This window comes from Aythya fuligula, chromosome 4 (genome assembly GCF_009819795.1).
Source record: "Aythya fuligula isolate bAytFul2 chromosome 4, bAytFul2.pri, whole genome shotgun sequence".
NCBI lineage: Eukaryota > Metazoa > Chordata > Aves > Anseriformes > Anatidae > Aythya > Aythya fuligula.
In genome coordinates, this window is record NC_045562.1 from 70,133,924 (window position 1) to 70,156,302 (window position 22,379).

Here is a 22,379-nt window from a genome sequence, read left to right on the forward strand (position 1 = left end):
TTAACCAGCAATTTTCTGCAGTCTTTGTTCCTTTTTCTTTTCCTACAGTGGAATATTCACAGCTTTTAAAGTGAGTATTTTAAAGTTTTGAACATATCCACTGCTTGGTTTTGCACATGTATGTGAATATGCCCAGCGTTGTGACTCTGAGCTCCTGTTCTAACAAACTCCGATATAGATGGGTATTTATGAAGAAGTCTTAGAAGCAGTCTTAGAAGACATGGAAACACAGCTATGCTAGATTTAGCATTTGGGCACTTGAGATGCTTAGACTTTGACGTACTCCCTTCCCTGTTCCAGATCACTACAAGAGGGTAGCTATCTCTAGTTTTAATCTAAAATGTGTATTTACAGCCATGTTCAACAGACTGTTGCCCTTAGGTTATGTTTCTCTACTAGTGGCCTCTTCCCACATCTGTAGTTTTGCCTCAATTTCTAATTGTCTTATTAGGATGTGTCAGCATCAGAGCAGCTGAACCACTAAGAGGCTATGAAGCGAACGTAGCACATACAAAACTGTTCTCATCTTTTGTTCCTAAGTCCTGCTTCTTTCCTCCAGCTTTGTGTAGTGTCCTTTTGTGTTTACACACTTCTGAGATCATCCCTTATCTCAGCCCCAGCTATGTTGTGCTCTTGTCTTAAACTTGTGTCTCTTTGGCAGCGGGTTGCATAAATTGCATCACTTTGCTGCTGCAGCACCTCAGTCCAGACCTTCACATCTGTTCCTGGGCATTTTTGTAGTTTTTATTTTTATTTTTAGCCAAAGATAAGCATCCCAGCTCTTGCCTATCTCTGTGCTAGGGAACGACTACGTCATTCTCTCCAAAGCTCCAACTACTCACTTCCTTATCCACTGGTTTAGCCAAGCTTCATGACTCACTTGCCTTTTTCTTTCCATCACCCACTCTCTTTTCTTTGCCTCCTCTCATGCATATTCCTGCTTTGACACTTGGTCTATCCTGCTTAATCCTATTACTCAGTGCTCCTCCTTTAAAGTTAACCCCATCTCTCATCCTCTGCTTGTACTGGAGATAAGCAAAGACTCAACTACATAATGCCCCCTTCATGTGCTTGTTGGATACCATCCGTCATTGTTCTGTTGTTTGGTTAGCCTCTGGGTTCCTCAGGGCAGAGCCTGTGTTTCTTTCTGTCCTTCTGAAGTGTGTGATTCTCTGAGCCTAACATAAATAATAATATCACATCATCCAACAGCTGTCTTTGTCACTTCTAGTCTTTATTACTACCCAGTGCCCCATATTTCAAGCGATGCGTCACAAGCTTTGCAAGCTTGGATAGGAAGCCCTGCACTGAAAAAAAAGCTACCTTTTCACCTTTTATCTAGGCAGTTAGGTTGTGGGTATTTTTGTTGTGTGGGTTTTTTTTTTTTTTTAAGCAATATTTATGAGCAGCAGCATGTAAGTACTTGGATGAGTAGATAGCTAGAGCTGGTTCTGCTGTAAGGATGATTTTGCAGCAGCGAAGGCTGTGAAATCACACTCCCTTCCTCTTCCTTCCCAGTTACAAATGCTGGTGACTAATAGCTAATGCATTTCCTCGCTCAGAAGAGGTGAAATTCTTCCAGATCCATTTGACAGTGCATCATAATCAGCGTTCATCACTCAGTTTGTCTTTCCTCACCTGCTGTGTTGTCTCACTGGTTCCACATCCTGACTAGACGCTGGCCAAGGCACCGATCAGCACGTCAGACAGTGAGCTTTGAGCTGGGTGGCATTGCCATGCAATAAATGTGGCACCCCTAGCAGTCCTACGAGCTCATCTGATGTGCTCACCAGGAGATGTAACAAAAAGGCACGCTCCACGAAGCAAACCATGTATCAGAGATCTCCAGAAGGGATTAAAAATTGCCCAGATTCCCCACAGCTGTTGCAAAGAGCTGCTAAGTGTGAGCACTTCTTATTTCCATGGAAGTCTACAGGCACCTCATCAACATTTCCACGGTACCGAGGGCATTTAATAAAACTGTAATACCAGAATAGCGGCAGGCTCTTTGCCCAGGGGCTGGGTGGAGATCATTGACAACTGCAGCTCCTGTATTGTTGTGCTTGGATCAAGTTGGTGTTGAGGTCAGGATCAGACACCCCGCAAACTAGGACACTGGGGGGAAGTCGCTGAGTCTGACTAACAGGAGACCCAGGAGTTTCTGGTGTGTCTCTCTTCACGCTGCTGGTTTGACTGGAGTGAAGAATGGGCTTTGCAAGAACCTTATATAAATCTCTTTATGTCTGAAATAGGCTTGGGTCATTTTTGCATTCCTGCAGCTGTATGGAGAGTGCATTTTGTGCATCCTTCCTGTATCACAGACCAAGAAGTTCATTTAATATTTTGTATTTCTGAATTTACCTCTCCTTGGAAGCACCCAAGTCTCGTCTGTATTCATAGCAATTATATATGCTCCTCAGGTAAAGTTGCCTTGAAGGTGGATGCTTTTTGAACTGGTCCCTTCTTGCAGTGCTCAGGAAGATTTTTAGCCTCCCCTTGTGCCCAGAAGAGTCGCATGTAATAAAAGTCTTTCAGAACAGGATGAAAACTCAGAGGTGTGCAGTTGGCTGCAGTTTAAAATGAATTGGCAGTTTACAAATGTCCTGCTGTCTGTTTGTGTAAGGACTGTGACTAAATATGAATTGTCATTTATGGAGGATTTTATCTCATAAAGTATTTGTAATATGACGATGCTAGCTATGTGATTCCTGAGTGATTCAAAAGGAAACTGAGCACATTTAAGAGTGTTGTTAGTATATTGGCCAGGCTGCAATGAATGGAAAGTGTAGTTTTAAATGGAGAAGCTGTTGTAAGAGATTTCTCTGCCGTGAATCCCCTCAGGTATTGATGTTGTAAAGAGTGCGAAAAAGAACAGATGACAGAACGTCGCATGTGAAAATGAATGGAGCTAGAGTAAAAGCGATCTGCTAGCTTAAAAAAAAGAAAAAAAAAAAGATTGTTTACAGTTGTGTGACTGGTTTCCTGAGCTGTGAACATGCCAAAATCTGAAAATAATAGTGTTTGTGCTGAAAATAGTCTTACTGATGTTTTTTTAAAAAAACAGCTTGAAAAACAAACAAATAACATGTACGCAGGTACTGAAATAAAATATCTTGAAGAGCTTTTTAAGTTGGTGTCCCCAAAGAAAAGCAGACAGCCCCCATCAGATTGACACGCTGTTTAATATTCCAAGCACATCTGTTCCTAAGCACTGCAGAACAACTGAGTTCAGGTTAAATGATCAACAAAAACCCTTTCTTCTTGTGGCTTCTTAAGTTTATTGAAAGAGAAACTGAAAAGCACAGGGAAATCCCTTCAAGCACAATTGGAAAGATACAGGATTTCCCTGTGTTAATTCGGTTCTTTTTTAGAGCAAGCTCAGATGTTACAAAGGAAAACTCGTTGACTTTCTTTTTTTTCAAATGAGACGTGGTTATTATGGTCTATCTAGTGGCTGATACTCTTGAAATGTCTTTATCTAATATTTGTAATACCCTACTGCGTGTAGTCATCTAAACTGAAGAGTTTTTATCCTCATTCTTCAAAATATCCTTACTCAATGAATATACTTGCTCCTTTTCTGTGTTTTACTGGTAGTGTTTCAAAGGGAAATACACACCTCCTGATAAACATCCCCATGGAGTCATGCCCAAAAAGCAATTTTGAACACGAGCTCTCTAAAATAATACGACAGTAAGGAAAGATGAACAGGGAAAAGCTAAGGGAATTGTGAATGATGAATGGTACTGCACTCTTCTTAACTAGGTGCCTTGTGATGGACTGCATTTATTTATGATTTAAGGAAATGGGTACAGAATTTTTAAAAGCTTCAAATGACAGGATCCTTACAGGCATTTTAGTGCTGAAAGGATGTTACTCAAAATGAAAGAAAATGCTAGTGCAGAAAGGAGATCCTATGTGCTGAGAATCACTCAGCTTCAGATTAAACAAATTATCTTTTATTGCATCCATTTTTGAGGATTAATTTTATAGCTTTTTATTAAAGCCAGCTGGTCCGACATGGGTAAGAATAAGTCCTTGGCAGGATGTGTTCGCAAGCAGTAGTGTTTTACCATAAACAGGCCCAGCAGGCAGGCCCTTGTATTACACAGATTAGTGCAGATTACGTGGCATCTTCTGGCACTTCACATCCCTGGTTGCAAAAGGTGCAGACCTGCTTTGTTTGGAGCAAGGCTGCGTGAAGCAGTCCCGATGTAACGTTACTCATCTCAACGAGGATTTCGAGTGGGATGGGAGACGCCTCTGTTTTATCCCCTTCCAGTTGCTGTACAAAATGGTATCACTCGATGGAAGCGTTCGCAGTGGGAAGGAGGAGGGTGCTTTACACCAGCTGCTTCACATCTGTTCTCATTCCATCTCTTCTTGTTGCAGGGCGTGTTGGGCAAGCAGTAGCACTACGTGCCAAAGCTTTTGGCTTCAGTGTGATTTTTTATGACCCATACCTCTCAGATGGCATGGAGCGTGCTCTGGGACTGCAGCGGGTGAGCACTTTGCAGGACCTGCTGTTCCACAGTGACTGTGTTACCCTGCACTGCAACTTGAACGAACACAATCATCACCTTATTAACGACTTCACTATAAAGCAGGTAATAATCGCTGTGCGTGCCCTCCGCACAGGTGCTGGTGGCTGACACTGTACAGAGTTGCTTTATGTAAACGTGCAGATTCTCATTTGAAAGCAATTTCCCTTTTCCTACGTTGAAATTAAGCAGGTTTATAACTGACTGGGAGATAGCTGGTGCCTTATGTATCGTTGCTTTTCTTGTCTGTTTTCCTCAGTAACATTGCACTCGTGGAAATAACGTGCTCTTCTCCATGTTGTTTGGATTTAATGAAGTTGTGTTTATGCACTTTTTTCCTCTGTCTTCTGGTAGCTACCTCCTTTACCTAGACTTGCAGGTAGCAATTCTGTCTTTCACTCCCTCGGCTGGGATGGTCAGGCAGAACGGAGGGATTGTGACTAAATGCCGCCCCCCTGTGCTCAGTGCCGAGGCTTGCAGAGCGCTTCCCGGGTCGATCACTTCTCCAGCATCGCATTATTTGGGAAAACTAATCCTATTTGAATTAGTCCCAAACTCTCCCTAAAGCTTTAGGTAATATTAAAATCACTTCAGAATGTAGGCGTGTAGAAACTGCTCCACTGCAGGCTAATTCAACAGTAAGCTTTTTGTTAAATCTCCAGGTTCTGACTCCAACCTCAGCATAGTTAACAGTAGGAAATAAAACATAGATATAAAGGTGTAGATAGTGTGCAGGAAAGAAATCCTAATGATACAGTAACTGATTTTTTATTTTTATGTTCATTATACATGTAGTATATCCATGTATTGGTTACAGTAACAGTTACACTCTTTTGCAGTAAAATCATGGCTTGGTTTCTGAGAAGTAGTTTGGACCTACTGCTCTTGAACTTTAGAACTGAAGCAATTACTGAATGTGTTACATATACATCTGATGATATCATGTGTCTTGATTTGAGAGTTGAGGGACATTGCAGACCCATCCCAATGTAAAATCAGGGCTTGGGATTTAAAACTTCAAAAAGTCATAAATTTAAAATGCAGATCACTCGGACAGCTGAGCTCTGTCGCCCTGCCCTGAAGATTCTCTTTCTTCTCCGCTGATACATTACGCTGTATATTTTTTATATGGTTAGATGGCCAGACATCTGAACCCAAACAGAACTGCACTGAATTCAGCGGCACCAGTTAGAGGCTTAGCAGCAGTCACTGTTGTGGGCTGTGAAACTTGGGCCAGTTTATCACAGCAAGTTTTTAGGCAGAGGTGGATAAATGGTATCAGCTCTGGAGAGTGCTTAGTGCATTAATCAGAGAAGCAAACAGAAGAAGAGGTTAAAAGTGAGTGATACCATCTGAAATGAAATGCATATAATAAAACCTGGGAAGGATATCGTAAGCATTTATCTTGCTACTTCTTGTCCTTTATTTAGAAGCTTAGGTTAAAGTGTTAGTTTTTGCTTTGGATAGAAGTTTGGATGAAGCACTCTGTTTCGTAACAGCTGATGTGAATGTTACCCAGCACTGAAAACCAGAAAATCTGACTACCTCAGATCATTCTTGATTGCTTGGTTTGTGTAGACCAGATCTTCTGAATATCTATTGAAAAGAGCAGAACAGCTTTTTGAGGCTGCCAGATGCTGGAGTTGCTCTGAAATTTTTAGAGCACATCGCATGCCACTTTTACCCACTATTGCATGTTCACGTAATAACCAGGTTTTAAACAAATTGTAGAGAAGCATGGTGCATCTTACAAAATAGTTTGGGTTGGAAAAGACTTTAAAGATCATTAATTCCAACGCCCCTGCCTTGGGCAGGGACACCTTCCACTAGACCAGGCAAACTCATTTCCCTAAAGACCCACCCTGAATTTTTTTCAGAATCAGAAATCACATAGCCTTAAAATGTCTTCGAAAATTTGGTGCCATCTTCTCTTTCAGTGGCCTTTCCCTTTAATTAGTCAATGTTCTGCCTAACCTTGTAGTCCCAGAGTAGCTCAGAGAAGTGTTTCAAGCTTGTGTTTTTGAACCCATGATAATCAAGCGCTCTTAAGAGAAACTGAGCTCATTTCAGTTCTACAAATTGGAGAAGATGATGCTGCAATTAAACACAATACGCTTTTAAAGCAGCTCTGCAGGTTTAATGCAGGTGAATACTAACAGCTGTCAGCAGTTCTGGCTGTGACATTCTCTTTCAAGCTTCCACCCATTGTAAAGGGTCACCTCCAGCTGCATCCACCCTTCTGGTTTGTCGTGAGTCACATAGTTCATTCCCACTAGAATGCATTTGTGTGTCCATGTTCTGTTTGATTTGGGCTTGCCTTAGTACTAGCTTTAGAGTTTTATAAATAATCCCGAAAACTTCAGGTTCTTATGGATGGACAGAAGATTTTAACAGAGCTCACTGATGAAAATTTTCAAGTTCTTCAAAGCGCATATGAATGCACTAGGCTATACTTAAACCTCAAAATCACCCTTCCATTTCCAAGAACACAGAAATAGGAAGTCAGTACAAGCTCCCACAAGCCTACGTGCCATGTCTGTGTAGCAGGTGTGATTGCTACTTGGGTGAGCCCTCCTGTGCTAGATTTAATCTAGTTCTCACAGCTTTCTAACTGAGTGGAGGTGCAGTGATGGCTCCATCAGGAACGCCTTATTGTTGCAAGACCAACTTAAGGTCATGCCACCATTTCCTCACAGCTCAAATTCCCAAGTTGATTGCATAAAACTGAAGTATCCCTTAATTCCACTGTAAATGGACTTTGGTTTTGCTATACAGACCAATAAATGTTCTCCTTTAAGCCCAAGTCTCTGCAAATGGGGAGAGGCAGGGACAGATGAAAGCTAGTGAGTTGGCCAGTAAAATATGTTTTCTTTTTTTTTCTTCAAACTCCACTGCAAGCATATGCATGTTAATTGTTTAATATATCCAATGAGCTCATGTAAAAAAAATTCTTGTAGCTGACTTTCATCCAAACCTCCTTGTTGTTCATGAATTTGGCATTTTGAATCCCTTTCAGAGAAAGGAGCCATTTACATAAGCTTCGGTTTGCTGTGTAGGCTTTAAGTAGTTGATGTGGTGTCAAAATGTTGGAGTTTTCTTCTTCTTACGGTGAGAGATGGAGTCAGTTCAAAATGAGATTTTTATCCTTCATCTTCATCATGGTTCCTGCTCTTCATACGCTTACCTTCGTATATTTAAATGTTTCTGAGATCAGAAGCTGTGTATGAGATGACTGCTAAAAGATGAAGCATTAGGGTGGCTGGAAGCAAGATGTAGGATTTCTTTTTTTTCTGTACCATCTCTCTTATTTAAACTTCCACTTTGTTTTCATGTTGTGGATATATTGTGGTATAAATTCTTGTAGTTCTCCCCACACAGTGTCATCTACAATGCTAATCTGCACAATGCACAACACAGCTTCTCTCCTGGGCACACAGCATTCTCAACCAAATTCATTTTCATGCCTTTTAACTGTATAACGTAAGAATCCTTTAGACCTTTATTTCAAAAGTCTTACAGGGAGGAGGAAGCTGAAGTCACAACAATAAATAAAACATAGGTCTACTGTGTTTTGGCAACTAAAGGGAAAAGTGTTTGAAAATCCAAAAGCGTTGATTTTTCTGAAAAATTCATACAGGCTTTTATTTGTGTGAAAGTTTAAAACCACAAAATATGAATTTGTTTAAGAATGTACTGTAGTTTCTGTCTCATGCAATTTCACAGTGGAATAAAAAGGCATAAAATGATCTGTCCGTTTCATATGCACAGTTGTATCTTTTGATCATGTTACTGCACAATATATGAAACAACGCTTCTATAAAAAGACACTACTTAAAAGAAACAAGGTTATTAAATGCTGTGAAATAGCATTTTATGTTAGAAGCATCACATTGTGTGGTACTTTCCAATGGAAAGGGAAGACAACTGTTACAGGTTAAATCAGCTGAATAGCCTTTGTTGTATTGGATGCTTCTTTTGAGTAAAAAAAATAATGCCACAACGATTTTATTTCATTTATTTTTATTTCATCATTCTTGTTTTTAACTTTCCCTAGATGAGACAAGGGGCTTTCCTGGTCAACACAGCTCGAGGTGGGTTAGTAGACGAAAAAGCACTTGCACAGGCCCTGAAGGAAGGAAGGATACGAGGGGCAGCCTTAGATGTACATGAGTCAGAACCATTCAGGTGCTTTTCCTTTTCTTTTCTTTTTATTTTGTTCACTTTCTTATTTTTAAGTCGTAGTGCATGATACGATCAACAGCAACAAGTAAATGAGTTTTCCCTTCATTTGGTAGCTAAATACTCCTTAGTAAAGCAACATGAATCTGCGCAGCACTGGACTAATGCAAAAGTAGATGGAGCTTGTGTATATTGTCAGAAGTGAAAAAATGACACCCAAGATTAATGCCTTTTTTAAAATAAAATAAAAATGCAATGGGTTTATTCAGTAGAAGTATCAGGGACACAAGTTCTAGTGCTGGGCACAGAATTGTGTCCTGGCTTTGAGAGGAAGTGTTCCTTTGTTGTTGATGAAACTCCAGAGGTAACTAATGATGATGTCTGAACAGGCTTTCAGAAGGCAAAGGGTTGAGCTTTGGTGTGAGAAACAAGTACTTTATGACACCTTTCTGGAGGAAAAAGCATGATTTCTGTCCAACTTCCCTCTTCAGGAAGGCCATAAACATACCAGGTTGAAAAAAAAAAAAAAAAAAAAAAAAAATGTAAAGAAAGGTGGTGAGAGTTCAGGCCTGTTTTTTTTTTTTACCCTTTCTCTTTGTCAGGAGAGCAGTAACTGCTGTCATTAGCAGAGCTGGTAGCACTGGCCTTACTTTTCTGAAAGACACTGAGTATCTCCAGTGTTTTGGGCAGAAATGTACCACTCCCAAAGTGGCATTGGTATTCTGATACCAGCACTGCTAAACAGCAACGAGCCTTGTTTATATGTCCTGGAATTTTGAGCCTGACTTTGAATTATGAGAATAGACTGCACTAGCTTATAGTGCTTGTATGTGGCAAGCCTTTTTCGAATGCTCAGTCTGGGCAGGGAGAAATGTTAATTTTAACAGAAACCATCCATGTAGGTTTTTGAAGAGGAACAGATTCAAGACCCGAGGGCAGGTTGTGAAGACTGGAGAGAGGACAGTCTCTCTTGAATCAGCTTGCAAGAGGCGAATAGAACACTAAAAAAAATTGCAACAGTGTCCTTATAGATAGAATTTTGTTATCTGCTGAGACACAATGCCACATCACAAATATTTAATTTTATTTATGCATACCCTGCATTCATGTACTTCTAAATGTGGTCATTACAATGCAGTAGTGCTGTGCAAAGCTGGAGTCTAACAGCTCAAGAGACTTTCTGAGATACACATTCTTCACAATTCAGATCTCAGATCTGCACAAGCAGACCTTTGCACCTGTAGGAAGCCCCATTTACTGCATGGAGATGCCATCTGCAGAGATTCAGTTGCAGGATTACAGCCACAATTTCCTTTGGCTTCAGTGCTGCATGTCTATCTGAGCGCAGCATGCACTTCTTTATTCAAGAGTTTTGCCAAATATTCTGATGTTTATTAAACTCCGAATGTAATCTATAATTTTATGAATTCCTACCAACTTTGAATATACACTTTTGTCTTAAAATACTTGTTCTACAGTTGTTGCAGCTGACTGTAAAATTATTAAAACTGAAAATAGGTAGGAGGAGCAAGTTTCCACTATTTTCAGTTTTTTTACTTTGATTTTGTGATAGCACCTTATTCATTGCTTTCCCTGGAAATCAATCCATCATGTAAATTTCCTTCTTTCTTCGGAGTTTCTATACAGAACAGGAAAGAAACAAATAGTTTAAAATAACAGAACAAATACATGAATTATCAAAAAGTTGAGGATTCTGATTGATAAGCTTGTATAAACGTGCAAATAATTGTTAGATGTATTTTTTAATGACTAAGTGTCAGACCTTTGAGATAGCAAAGTTAGTGCAATAAAAGTAAAACTGATGGATGGACAAACAGAGTGGCATCCTGAATTGATTTAGGTCTTGCTTCATGCATTTCTGCACGAGTACTGGAATGGCAGTGGCTGTAGTTAGCAATAAGCGCATTGGACAGAAGCTGATATTGCTGCTAGTGCTACTTTACCTAGGTTCTACCCTTTAAGTCAATGCGAGGTGATTGCTCTTTATTTATACTATGAATAGTGTATTAAATTAATTGATGGAATGTAAAATAAACCCAACAAGGAATACAAATGCAGTTCTTTTCTGCTGTAGAAATTAATCTGAATGTATATACAAATCCCTCTGGATTTCCCCCTGCACCCCTTTTTTTCCCTTACACCCCCAATATTTTTTTGTCATTTGATCTTGTTTTAAATTTTCATTTAGCTTTAGTCAGGGCCCCTTGAAGGATGCACCAAACCTGATCTGTACCCCACATGCAGCGTGGTATAGTGAACAAGCCTCAATTGAGATGCGGGAGGAAGCAGCACGAGAGATCCGGAGGGCGATCACAGGTACTAACTCACCTCATTATCTTCTTTGTTGTGTATTTCGTCTTCACAGACATTTTCATTCTTCAGTCATGAAAGATGCTGAAAAGAACCATACTCAGGTTTTGTTTATGCTTTTAGTATTTGGGACATAGAAACCAGCAAATACAAGGTTTGTTGTCAGCACTGGAACAGATAAATTTGGATGATTTATTACAATTACAAAGAAAAGGCAGGAAGTGCAGAAGAAGTATTTTTTCCATGTAACAGAAACATGTTTAACTGTGAAAAACCCCCTTTTTATTTTTGTTGCCTGTAAATACTAGCCATGTGATGGATTTTACTGCAAGTCAACCAGATATTACTGGCATCTTCCATAGGTTTTCATAGATGTCCCCTCAAACCTGTCATGAGCAGTTTCTTTTCCATTATTCTTTTCTCTTTGTATTTTCCAAATTTCATCTAAATTTGTCTTAGAGGACAGTCTGGAATTTCAGTGTCTTTCAGGTTGTAATACTTTAAGATAAAGCATGTAGAGTTCCATGCTGCTCCAAGCAAGACTTGTATCACAATTCAGTCTTAATATCAAAACAAAGTTTTCAGTATTTGTTGGTAGGTACTCTTTTTTTTTAGATGTTCCTTTTTTAAAAAGCATTGCTAAGGAGGGCTGGCATTTTAAAGGACAAAATCTGTTTGTTGTATAACTACCATGTAATTGTAAACTGTTCACATAAGAAAAAAAACAGTTATGTCTTGAACATGCACTGCTAATAAATAAAATGAGAAGAGTGAGCCATTTGGCTTTGGTTTGAATCCCTTGTTAGCCTAAAATAAAAGGGAGTATTTTCATGCTGGAAAATGATTCATTAAGCACTAATGTTCTCTCTTTAGTAGGACTTTGCTGTTTTCCCCTTGGCAATATAGGCTGAATGCTCTACAGACGTGAAGGGCTGTCTGTGTCACCTTGAGAGTGGTGCAGTGCCAAGACATTGCTCTGCTGTACAAAAAGCACTAGCAGTAGCTTGTCCTGGATCTTATGCCTAGAGAGAGGCTAGACAATTCAGTTTCATTTATAGCCTGGGCAGAAAGAAGAGGATTCTCTGGATGGTGATCAAGGGCACCTCTAAAGCTCCTGATTCGAATTGCTCTTTGCAGGCCTATTTCTCTTTATTTGAGAGGTAACCTGAAGAGGCTGACCATCCTTTTCCTGGAATTAGTCTTTGTGCCTATCCTCCAGAAGAACTCGAACAGTACATTCATGAAGCTGTTGTATAACTATTACAAGTGTCCAAATAGCTCTGGGAGAGATTGCACAAACCAGCATACCATAGCTACAGTGGGGGATGATTGATGTGCAAATAAGCATTAATGAGCAAAGATCTGAAAACAGGAGTCAGCTATACAGAGCTAGTTTTAGGTTAAATATTGTGCAATAGCCCAAATGTATGTTCCTGGGAAGACAGGCCTGTATTTTCTTATAGTCTGAGATTGTGCTATCAGCGATCTAAATCATTGATTTGTATTGAAGCTGTCATCGCTTCAGTGTTTGCACATGGCTTGTACCAGGATCAAACTAAGGCCAACATTAGGGAGGTGAGAAAGACAATGAATTGCAGTGAAACAAATGTAGGAAAGGTACAGGAAGTGTGGGATGAAGCTGAATATGTGAACGCCACAGGGGAACAAAGAGGAGAAAGGGTGTTGAGAGAGAAACTAATTGGAAAAAGGTGTACAATAAATCAATGCATGCTGAAGACAAACATGCTAACTTGTTCTGCTGTTCCAAAAAAGTCAGTGATGTGCTGCTGTATAAAGTAAAAACAATAAGCAAAGATCCAATGTCCTTGAATATGAAAATAGTAAATAAGGAGGATTGCTGAAAACAATAATGGAAGAAATAAGAGGGCAAGCATGGCAAGTGAAAATACTGTTACGACATAAGTTTAAAATAAATAATATTTTGCAAGGGGAGACTAGTAGAGCATGCCTTACAGCAAATAAAGGCTGAGAGGGATGGGAAGAGATGGCCGCAGCCAAGAAATTCCTGAGAAGGGTAAACATCAGAAAAAGATACTGCTTAAATTTATGGGTAATTTTGGTAGAAGATAAGGTGGTTATATATTTCAGCTAACATTAGAAAATGATTTCTAATCAGGGAAATGGTAGAAATACACTCGTAATGGGGCATTTACCTTACCTTGTCTAGTACTGGACTAAGAAGCCCTTTTGGGTTGTGCTTGGGAGATATGGGAAGTTTTAGTAGTATAAGTGCAGGTCATGGAGGCAGAACTATTTGATAGTGTTCGCTAGATAAACTAAATTCTGTGAAAGGTCTTTTTTTGCAGCCCCATCATGGCCAGGCTGATGGATAGAAAGAGCAAGCAAAGAGTAGTAAGTCTTTGACCAAAAAAAATGAATTCTTAATGGTGGAGCATGGTTAAGTCTTGATAGTATTCTTTGAGTACTCTTGCCAGCAGAAGCAGTGGTTGTCTTCAGCTTTACTCTTTCTGCCTCTGTGTGCGCGAATCCACAGCTAGATTACACTTCAGAAGGGATACATTAAAACAGATGTCAGAAAAAAACACAGGCTCCAAATGATCGTCTGTTGAAATAGGTGGAAGTACTCCTGTTGCCATGAAGAAAATCTGGATTGTATCTGTGTATTGCATGTAATAATAAAATTGTATTATAACATATATACAGCCATGCTGTATGTTCAAATTTTAGGTTCTTGGGAAGTATGAATCTTAGTGGTTATTGTTTTATTGAGACCATGTATATAAAGAACAGGATATATTAAAGAGAGAGAGAGAAATAAAAAGCAGCACATTAACAACTAAGTCCCAGGCAAAAGGAGAGCAGTGAGGATCAAAAATGATCTCTTAATGTGTTTTTATGTATTTTAAATACACAAATGTTTGTAACTCTGTTTTTAATCTGGATAAATTGAGAGTATATAACATGATTTAAATGTAATTTTTGTTTGTTTGTTTTCCCTTGCTTCATCCTAGGTCGTATTCCAGACAGTCTGAAAAACTGTGTTAACAAAGATCATTTGACTGCAGCTACACATTGGGCCAGCATGGATCCCGGAGTTGTTCATCCAGAGCTTAATGGTGCTGCATACAGGTAAGCATGCTGCAGGTGTAAAAGAAATACTTGCCTAAGTCAAAGGTAAGTATTCTGGAATAAAGAAATGACTTTCCTATTAATAAATGAAGTGTCTTTGGATCAGGCTTCCACTGTATTGTTTTCATAATTGTTGCATTCAGGAAGATAATCTTGTTTTGCTAGTTACTGAAATCAGTCATGCAGTGCATAAGTCTGTTTCCTTTTCTTATCTTTCTTTTATCTTTCTTTTTTTTTTTTTTGTGGTTAGTAATATCTGAACAATATACGGTCTTCTATATGTTCCACTGAAACAATTCTGGTCATCTCGAGTGAGTGCAGTGGAAGTTTTTGTTCTTTTTTTCTGAGGGTAACGATAAAGCGGTAGGTTAAAGAAAGACTTTCAATAGTAAAGTATTGCTGTGTGTTTTGTGGCCTCCAGACATGAGGGAACAAATAATTCAGTTAATGAATACAGTGGAATAGCCTGTGGTGTTTATGAAAATATGTTTCAAATAGTGTTTTCTAAATTTTGCATTTTATTTTTGAGATGTTCTTTATAAGCATTTGAGGGTTTTAATCGATGCGTTCTCAATCAACTGTGAAAGCAGCTTTTAATAATTAGTAGGAAGGGGTAATTTTTTCCACATTGAGTATGTATGTTCCTTAGTTTACTTTGCTTGGTAGTCTTTCTCTATCCCTTTAGCCCTAGCAGCTGTCCTAGCAGCAGATTTTCCTAGTACTGAGCGTCACGCAATTTTTATTAATAAAAAACTCTGCAATTTTTTTGTCTTCAAGTATGGTATTTACTCATAAGTAGGATGAAGGTGACTGAGAAAGCTACAAACAGCTGCTGAAAGACATTGACTTGAGGGGAAGGGGCAGTTCAATACTTTTTTTTTTTTAACCTCTTTCTTCTAATCTTTCTGCTCTTACTCTTCATACATCTTTCTTATCATTGTCCTTCTTCAGGAGGACTGTCCTTAGTTTTATTGGGTGTAGGAATTCTTTTTGTGTTAATGCTGTATGAAAACCCAACCATGCAGTGCTGAGAAGTGTGGCAAAGCTCTTAAGTCCCAAGGAGTTCTAGCAATCTCTTCAGAAAGTGATGGTGAGATGACAGAGGGAGCATCACCACCCTCTGCCTTAATCTCCTCAGCAGTAGCTGTAAGCTCACCGAAGGAAAAGAATAACCTTGATTTGATCAACATGCACATACCTCAGTGCACGTCAAGGTACTTCTTTTTGAGAAAAGTACCCATAGCCCTAAATATCTGAAGAAGGCTGTTTTTATTTGTTGAAGTGAAAAGTTCAAGCGTACGTATTCTCTTCCACACAGCATTTAGTTTCAGTGACTTCAATTTGAACTACTCAGGGCATATCTGAATGCAGCTGAGGATATTGGCAGGTGTTCCTGAACGGGGGGTAATAACTCTAACTATGTCGTGGCAGTTGAGTGCAGGGTTGTGTGCCCAAATAAAATGCAGTTGCTTGTTCCCTTCTGAGGGGAGTCACAAGCCCAGCAGAGGCAGGCTTCACAGTTAGAAATGGATTTTTAACTTAGGAACGTCTGGGGAGTTAACAATTTACAAGGTAAAGACCATATGTATTTAATTTAAGCAGGATAAGAACAGAAATAAATGCCTTTTGTAGACATTGTTTCGGTCAGTTTTTTCAAAGTATAAAATAAATCATAAGTTAAATGCGAATTTACATTTGTTTTCAAATCCAAAAGAGAACTCACTTTGGCAATTTTGAGGGAAACATGAGTAATACAAGAAATACGAAAAGCTTCTTTTTGGAGGGCTGATAGAGTGGTCTTTGAGTGTGGGCTAAAGCAGTTGTTATTTGTGCAGTATGAAATACATGGAACTTGAAGCTCAAGCTTTATGAAGAGATAGGTTTCAGTAGCAGTGTTTGCTGGTGCTTAATTCCTAGCTGTATTAAATACAGAATTTGAACCGGTTGTTTGAAACAAATTTTCCTGTCTTCCCTTTGCAATGCAAGATTATGCTCAACTAGCTGAGTTGTGGAGCCTTTCACAGGCAGTGTGATGTTTCAGATGTGCTAATAACTGTATCACAGTCATGTAATTGCATTAGAAGATAAGACCTGGGATAATAATTTATATGTTAAAAAATGCAAATAGCTCTTTCAGTGAACTAAAACTAACAAGGCTATTTAATTTGGGATATATCATTTACTTGAATTTTGATAAAGGAGAGCGCTCTTAAATTATCAGATATTATCGCTAGCAAAGAACATTGAACATTCATCAGCAGAATATAATCTAGATATTCTGAATATCTTCGTTTTCTGTGGAAAACAAAATCATTTGCTAGGAAAAAGGCAAGACACCCCATCAACACAAAGGGTTAGGCTCACAGGACCTATCCCATCAGTGCAGATTAACAATATTCCCGAGAAGGAAATATTTTTAATAGTCTTGGTGAAGCGGCATAATATACCCTGCTTTTGTGTTATTACTGTGAATTTGCTACTGAGCTGCCTGCTAAATAATACCCTGCCATTTTCTGTGTCACAGAGAGAGCAGGTTATAGGAGAAATGAAATACCACAGCCAGTAAACAGTAGTTGTACAATTTATAGACATCTTGACATATCTTTCTGCTTTCTAACAGGTAGGAGATGAGAATATCCCAGTCCTTAAGAGGTACTTGGATGAGAGTAGTTAGATAATGGTAACCATCCAGGAGATTTTTCACACCGAGGTATTTCACTGGTCATTTTTAGACTCTGCATGTAATGTAACATACAGTAGTGCTTAACAGTACCACAGAGTGCCTGAGGCTGCCAGGGACCTCTGGGGCCTTCTGCTCCAAGCCCTGCCCCAGCAGGGTCATCCTGACCTGGGGGCACAGCCCCACGTCCAGGCGGCTCCTGGAGTACCCCAGGAGGAGCCCCCCAGGCTCTGGGCAGCCCCTGCCAGGCTCCATCCCTGCCCAGCCCAGCAGGGCTGCCTGGTGCTCAGAGGGAGCTCCTGGGTTCAGCCTGGCCCTGGGCACTTGAATTTTAAGTGCTTTTGGGACAGACTCATCTTTTTTTACAGTGCTTAGTGTAGTGAAAGGTGCTACTGTAATATAAAAAAATACTGGAGATTAACATGGAAATTAAAGTTGTATTTCAGTTCCAGTTAAGAGGACTATTGTATTTTTTTGCATAAAGACCACGTGGGAAGGGAGAAGGGAGAGTACGAAGTAGCAGATGAGATGTAACTGACCTCTCCTGCTTTTGCAAAAATTTAACTCAGTGTACATTTTACAAGGAAAATGTTTTGACTTACTGCTGCCAGAGGAGGAGGATTAGGAGCAACTCTATGAAGTGCAAGCTTGCTTCTGAGGAGAGGTGCTGGCTGGTAGAATCCCAGTTGTTACAACGCAGTGTCCATGGGGATCATTTTTATGTACAGAAAGAATATCTGAAGTGCAGAATAACAGATGTGTGGTCTGGACTGCTTACCGTGCCCGTAAGATAACTGTTAGTGCTTCTCATCTAGTTCTGTCCACTTCCAGGAGGGGAAGCTCTGACTTTTCTTCCTGAGGGAAACACAGTTGGAGGATTTGCCCTGATCTGTCCCTGTTCTGCGTGTGTATGCTCAGGGAAGATGGCTTTGAAAAAGGGAGGGTCTGTGTTGGAAATGGTTGCTGTGTTGGGCTTATAAACAGGAATTCTTGTCATTTCTTGTTGTGATTTTTACAAAGCACCTAAAGTAACAGATAAGCTGTTTGAAAATTAAATTTGAATAAATAAAACAATACCCAGTCGGACAGTTTTCATAGGAATTGGAGCAAATTTGATTAATAAGATTCAAATTGAAGTACTGAAACAAGCAACTAATTCCATTAGCAACTGCAAATTAATTCTAAGGAACCTCTCTGGAGAAGGAATTAGCACAGGAAGCCCTGCAAATACGTGTACAAGTGGGAACAAAGTTCTCCAGCCTACAGGTGGTGTGGTCCTTCACATCCTGGTTATCCATCCCAGGTAACAGCCAGCACTAGGGTCTGTAGGAATCTTTCCCAGGATGAGTGGTCCAGCCTACAGTGTCCTCATTGTCACTGTGCCATCATATAGCCACGCTGAGCCCCTCTGGCACAGTCTGCAAAAAGCAGGTCCCGTGATGGAAAAAAGTGGAAAAAAGAACAAAAATAAAAGTGGTGGAAAAAAGAACAAATAAATGGAATTTCATCCTGCTTTTCCTCAGAGTTTCCTGGCTGTTCTACATAAGTTCTGCGCTCATTTTGTATCAGTTTGAGGGAACTTGGGGTGAGCAGTACAAACATGCATTACTTTAGGAAAGATGTTACTGAAATGGGGTGAAATTCCCTGAGGGATTCAGTACGGAACTCAGAGGAGAGGAAAATCACCTGCAGAACAACATGGTATTTGAAAAAGCTTGCCTAGACTACATGCGCTTTTTCTTCCATTTAATTTTAAATAAACACCAGGCCAACAAATGCCACAATGAATAAGTGGCAGGATTGTGTGTTCAGGCTTTCAGTACGGGTAGCGCTCTCACTAGGGAGCTTGAGTAAGCAGAACACAGCAGAAGAGAAGAAGGGATAAGTGCAGCTGTTTGATGGAGTGATGGGGAATGGGACCAAAGGGGCAGTGTAAGTGGCCAGCGTGGGCCAGCAAGCTGGGATCAAGGTACTTGGCTAAAGAGAAAACATTTTTGTAAAAGTCATTTGTTTATAGCTGTTCTTTTTATGTATAGGCACCATGAGATACAAGTGTTCATCAATTCCATTTGAACATGGGGACTGAAACAGTAGATTGGAAAGATTTTTCTTCTAGCTTGATAGTATCAGAGCCATCATAAAATCAAGCTAAATCAGAGGGTGTTTTGTTTATTAAATTGCTAAAATTCCTAAAATTAAATTTATAAAGGGACTGTGGTGTTCATCCAGAAAGAGTAAGAAATCTTGAAAACCTTCCACAGTGTTCTGTGTTTGCATCTCTCTTTCTTGCAGTCTGCCTAAAGCAATTTGCCGTTTATATAACTAGCACTGGTTCTCTTTCAGACAACACCTGTGGCAAGTTTGGAGCTTAAAAAAATAATAATTCTTGGGTGTAATAGGTGTTAATTTGTCCTCTTCAGAGTGTGAGTGTGATCCCTCTTTTAGGGGGCTGTCAGAAAGCTCTGATTGCAAGATTAGTCTAAAGAAATAGTTTTCAAACCACAACAGCAAAATGTCAAAATTTCAAAAAAATTTCCAAAGGTCAACTTGTGGAACAGTCCCAGAGGACATACGTATTGTGCAGACCTAGCCCAAGTTGCTTTGAGACGAGCAGTTGTTTCCATTGCCATGCTGTCAATCTTGCTATTAAATCTCAAATTGGAGAAAACAAAACAAAACAAAAAAACAAACCAAAGCAAATCCTAGCAAGTCTTTATTTCTCATTTGGGCGAAACACAGCATGTTTTGCTTTATTTGACAGCATCCACATATGGTGTATCATCGTGAGCTTAACCAACTGTATGTCTCACTGGGCTGAAAATAAAATAAACATCTCTGTACCTTTGGGAGGAGGCAAGGTGGGCTTTCCTGTCAGCCATCTCTGGGTTTTAACATGTGGTCTCCTCTTCTTCTCTCAGCAGGTATCCCCCAGGTGTTGTAAGCGTGGCTCCAACTGGCATACCTACGGCAGTAGAAGGAATAGTCCCCAACCCTATGTCTTTATCACACGGCCTCCCTGCTGTAGCCCACCCGCCCCATGCTCCTTCCCCCGGCCAAACTGTCAAACCAGAAGCTGATAGAGACCACCCGAGCGACCAATTGTAGCCTACGAAAACAGCATTCCCAACATCAGAGATTTCAACTTCAGCGTGTGGAAAAAAAAAAATAACCAAACACAAAACCCTGGATTTTGATTAAAGGCAAAACCATGAACTTACAGGAGGAGACGATTATTGTTTTAGAAACTGGTCCAATATACAGTATAAAAGGAAAAGGTGGGAGACAAAAAGAAGATTTGGAAGCATTTTTTCCTCCATATAAATTGTAGTTTGTCCCTGTCCAGTGGACTGATTCACTGTTTCTGTGTCCTATGGGTTCTTTGTTAAGCAAGAGAAGTTAGTAGTTAATTATATCATGAATGTACTTGTCTGTGTACAGTTTTTAGAACATTAAAAAGGGTTTGTTTGCTTAGCTGTCAACAAGGAAAAACATAAGGGAGGCATTCAACAAACCAATTTTGAGATTAAAAATCTTTTCTTTTATATTTTAAAACATGCCCAAAAATGAGGCAGTTGGCAAACTTCTCAGGACAATGAATTTTTCCCATTTTTCTTTCTACGCCACACAGTGCATTGTTTTTTCTACCTGCTTGTCTTATTTTTTAGAATAATTTAGTAAACAAAAGAAAAACCGTTTCTCCTAATTTTGGCATGAATTCCCTTATTTCAAAATGAAGACAACCTTGCAAAGAGATTTTGAGGAAAAAAAAGGTTTTGTATAAACGAGCATTGTGCTTTTTGTCACCAGTTAAAGTATATATTATTGGTGGTATGCGAAAAAGGCACTAGACTACTGAAAAGTAGCAGCATTTCATTGCCTACATTGATTCCTTCCTGGTAATGTGGTAGGCTAGCAATATTTTTGGTTAAAATCATGTTTGTGACTGTAACCATTTGTATGAATTATTTTAAAGAAATAAAAATCCCAGACAAATATCATATGTGTAAAAATTTTTATTTCTAGTAACTGTTTATTCAACTTTTATTAGGTTTCTTAGCTGTAATTTTTAAACAGATGCTGTCAAGTATTTCATTTCTAGCTTTACTTTGCTCTCTGTTGTTTGTAATACCGTCTTGGAAGCTTGAAAAATAATAAAAAAAAAATTCTTTCCATACCATTTTTCCCTTTACATTTCGTAAATGTTGATCTTTTTTTCCTGTGTTTCTAATGGAGTTTGAAATTAAGATGGATTTTGATTTGTACACCGGCATCGTCAGCTACAATATGGTAACAGCATTTATGCTACCACTGTGGGCAGAGCAGAGCAGGTACAACAGCAACACGACAATAATAATAATAATAAACGTCTTTTGCCGAAGTCCAACGTGAGAAGTGTCCATTGTTTTATTTGCTTTTGTGATGGTGGAAGCGTGCAGCAGGACGTGGTTGGATTTGCTGTATTGTTTCACAGGCAGAAGTGTTCTTATGGTAGGTTTTCAGCTGGAAGCTGTTCTGGCATCACTGCACTCCTTTGAGGATGTCCTTTCATCCCTGCACAGTATAACGAGCAAGTTTTGCTGCTGCATGAAGGAAATAGAGAATGGGGAGAAGTCAACCTGGAGATAAACCTGGTAGGTTGTCTCTTACCTGTGTGTTCACCATTAATCTGAACAAGTAACTGCCGACTTCTGGGTGTTGTTGAATAATTCTTATGGGATCCATGGAAAGTTGCTGTCTCCCATTCCCACCTCCACTTCTGTTAGGAAAATGCCAGGAGGCTGCAAACCAAGGAAGGCTGATAATTGTGTGTCTGTTCCCAAGGAATACATAAAGCAAAATTTTGTCTCCATGGAGGAGTGGAAGGTTTTTTCCTTCTAGAGACAAAAACGTCCTCTAGCATGATTTATTTGATAGCAAAATCGTTCCAGAAACATATCAGAAAACAGCTGTAAGCTGCAGGTTATCCCAGCAGAGAGGCTTCTAGTTGGCTTTGTGGCCAAAACATTGGTGAAAAAAAAATCAAATGCAATCTCCTGCACTTGAAATGGATTTTCATATTTCACTGGTAATTCACGTCTTAAGATGATTCCTTGTAGGGCTGAAGAAGCTCCTTTAACGTTTGTAAAACAAACATTTAACATCTGGCTGCTGAGAATTGCTGACAGTCTTGCTAGCAAAGGAAGCAGATTTCTAGAGAAGAACCAAGCGTTTTTTTTTTTTCCTTCTCATGGATCAGTTTTGACACAGCAAATGTAAGTAAGCTTTGTTTCCAGTGAATCAATAAATGGAAAAAAAATGAAGACACCTGTATTTACAGCAAGTAGCTCTGAAGCTTGCTGTCCTTGCACGTGTTCAGGCCATCATCCGTGCTTGCTCAGGCAAAGCTTTTATTCAGGATTTGAGCCTGAAATACCGCACTGATGGGTATAATAGGGATTTGCCACTGTGGTGATGCATGATCATTGCTTTTATGCTGGGACTTGAGATATATTGGTCAGTTTTAGTGCTGCAGAGTAATCCAGCTTCCTTCTTCTGTT

The 22,379-nt window shown here is 39.5% G+C and overlaps 1 protein-coding gene across 9 annotated transcripts in view; it reads left to right on the plus strand.

Annotated features, from left to right (window-relative positions):
• Positions 1-21,031, plus strand: part of CTBP1 (C-terminal binding protein 1) — a 228,587-nt gene extending 207,556 nt beyond the window's left edge. For 8 of the 9 annotated variants that reach the window (XM_032187042.1, XM_032187049.1, XM_032187043.1 and 5 more), the window contains 5 exons: positions 4,393-4,607; positions 8,596-8,726; positions 10,930-11,057; positions 14,045-14,162; positions 19,761-21,031. In XM_032187042.1, coding sequence (XP_032042933.1) covers positions 4,393-4,607; positions 8,596-8,726; positions 10,930-11,057; positions 14,045-14,162; positions 19,761-19,947 — 779 coding nt within the window. In that variant the 3' untranslated portion in view covers positions 19,948-21,031. The remainder of the gene's footprint in view (positions 1-4,392; positions 4,608-8,595; positions 8,727-10,929; positions 11,058-14,044; positions 14,163-19,760) is intronic. The other variant, XM_032187044.1, reaches the window with a different exon arrangement.
• The last annotated feature ends 1,348 nt before the right edge of the window (positions 21,032-22,379 follow it).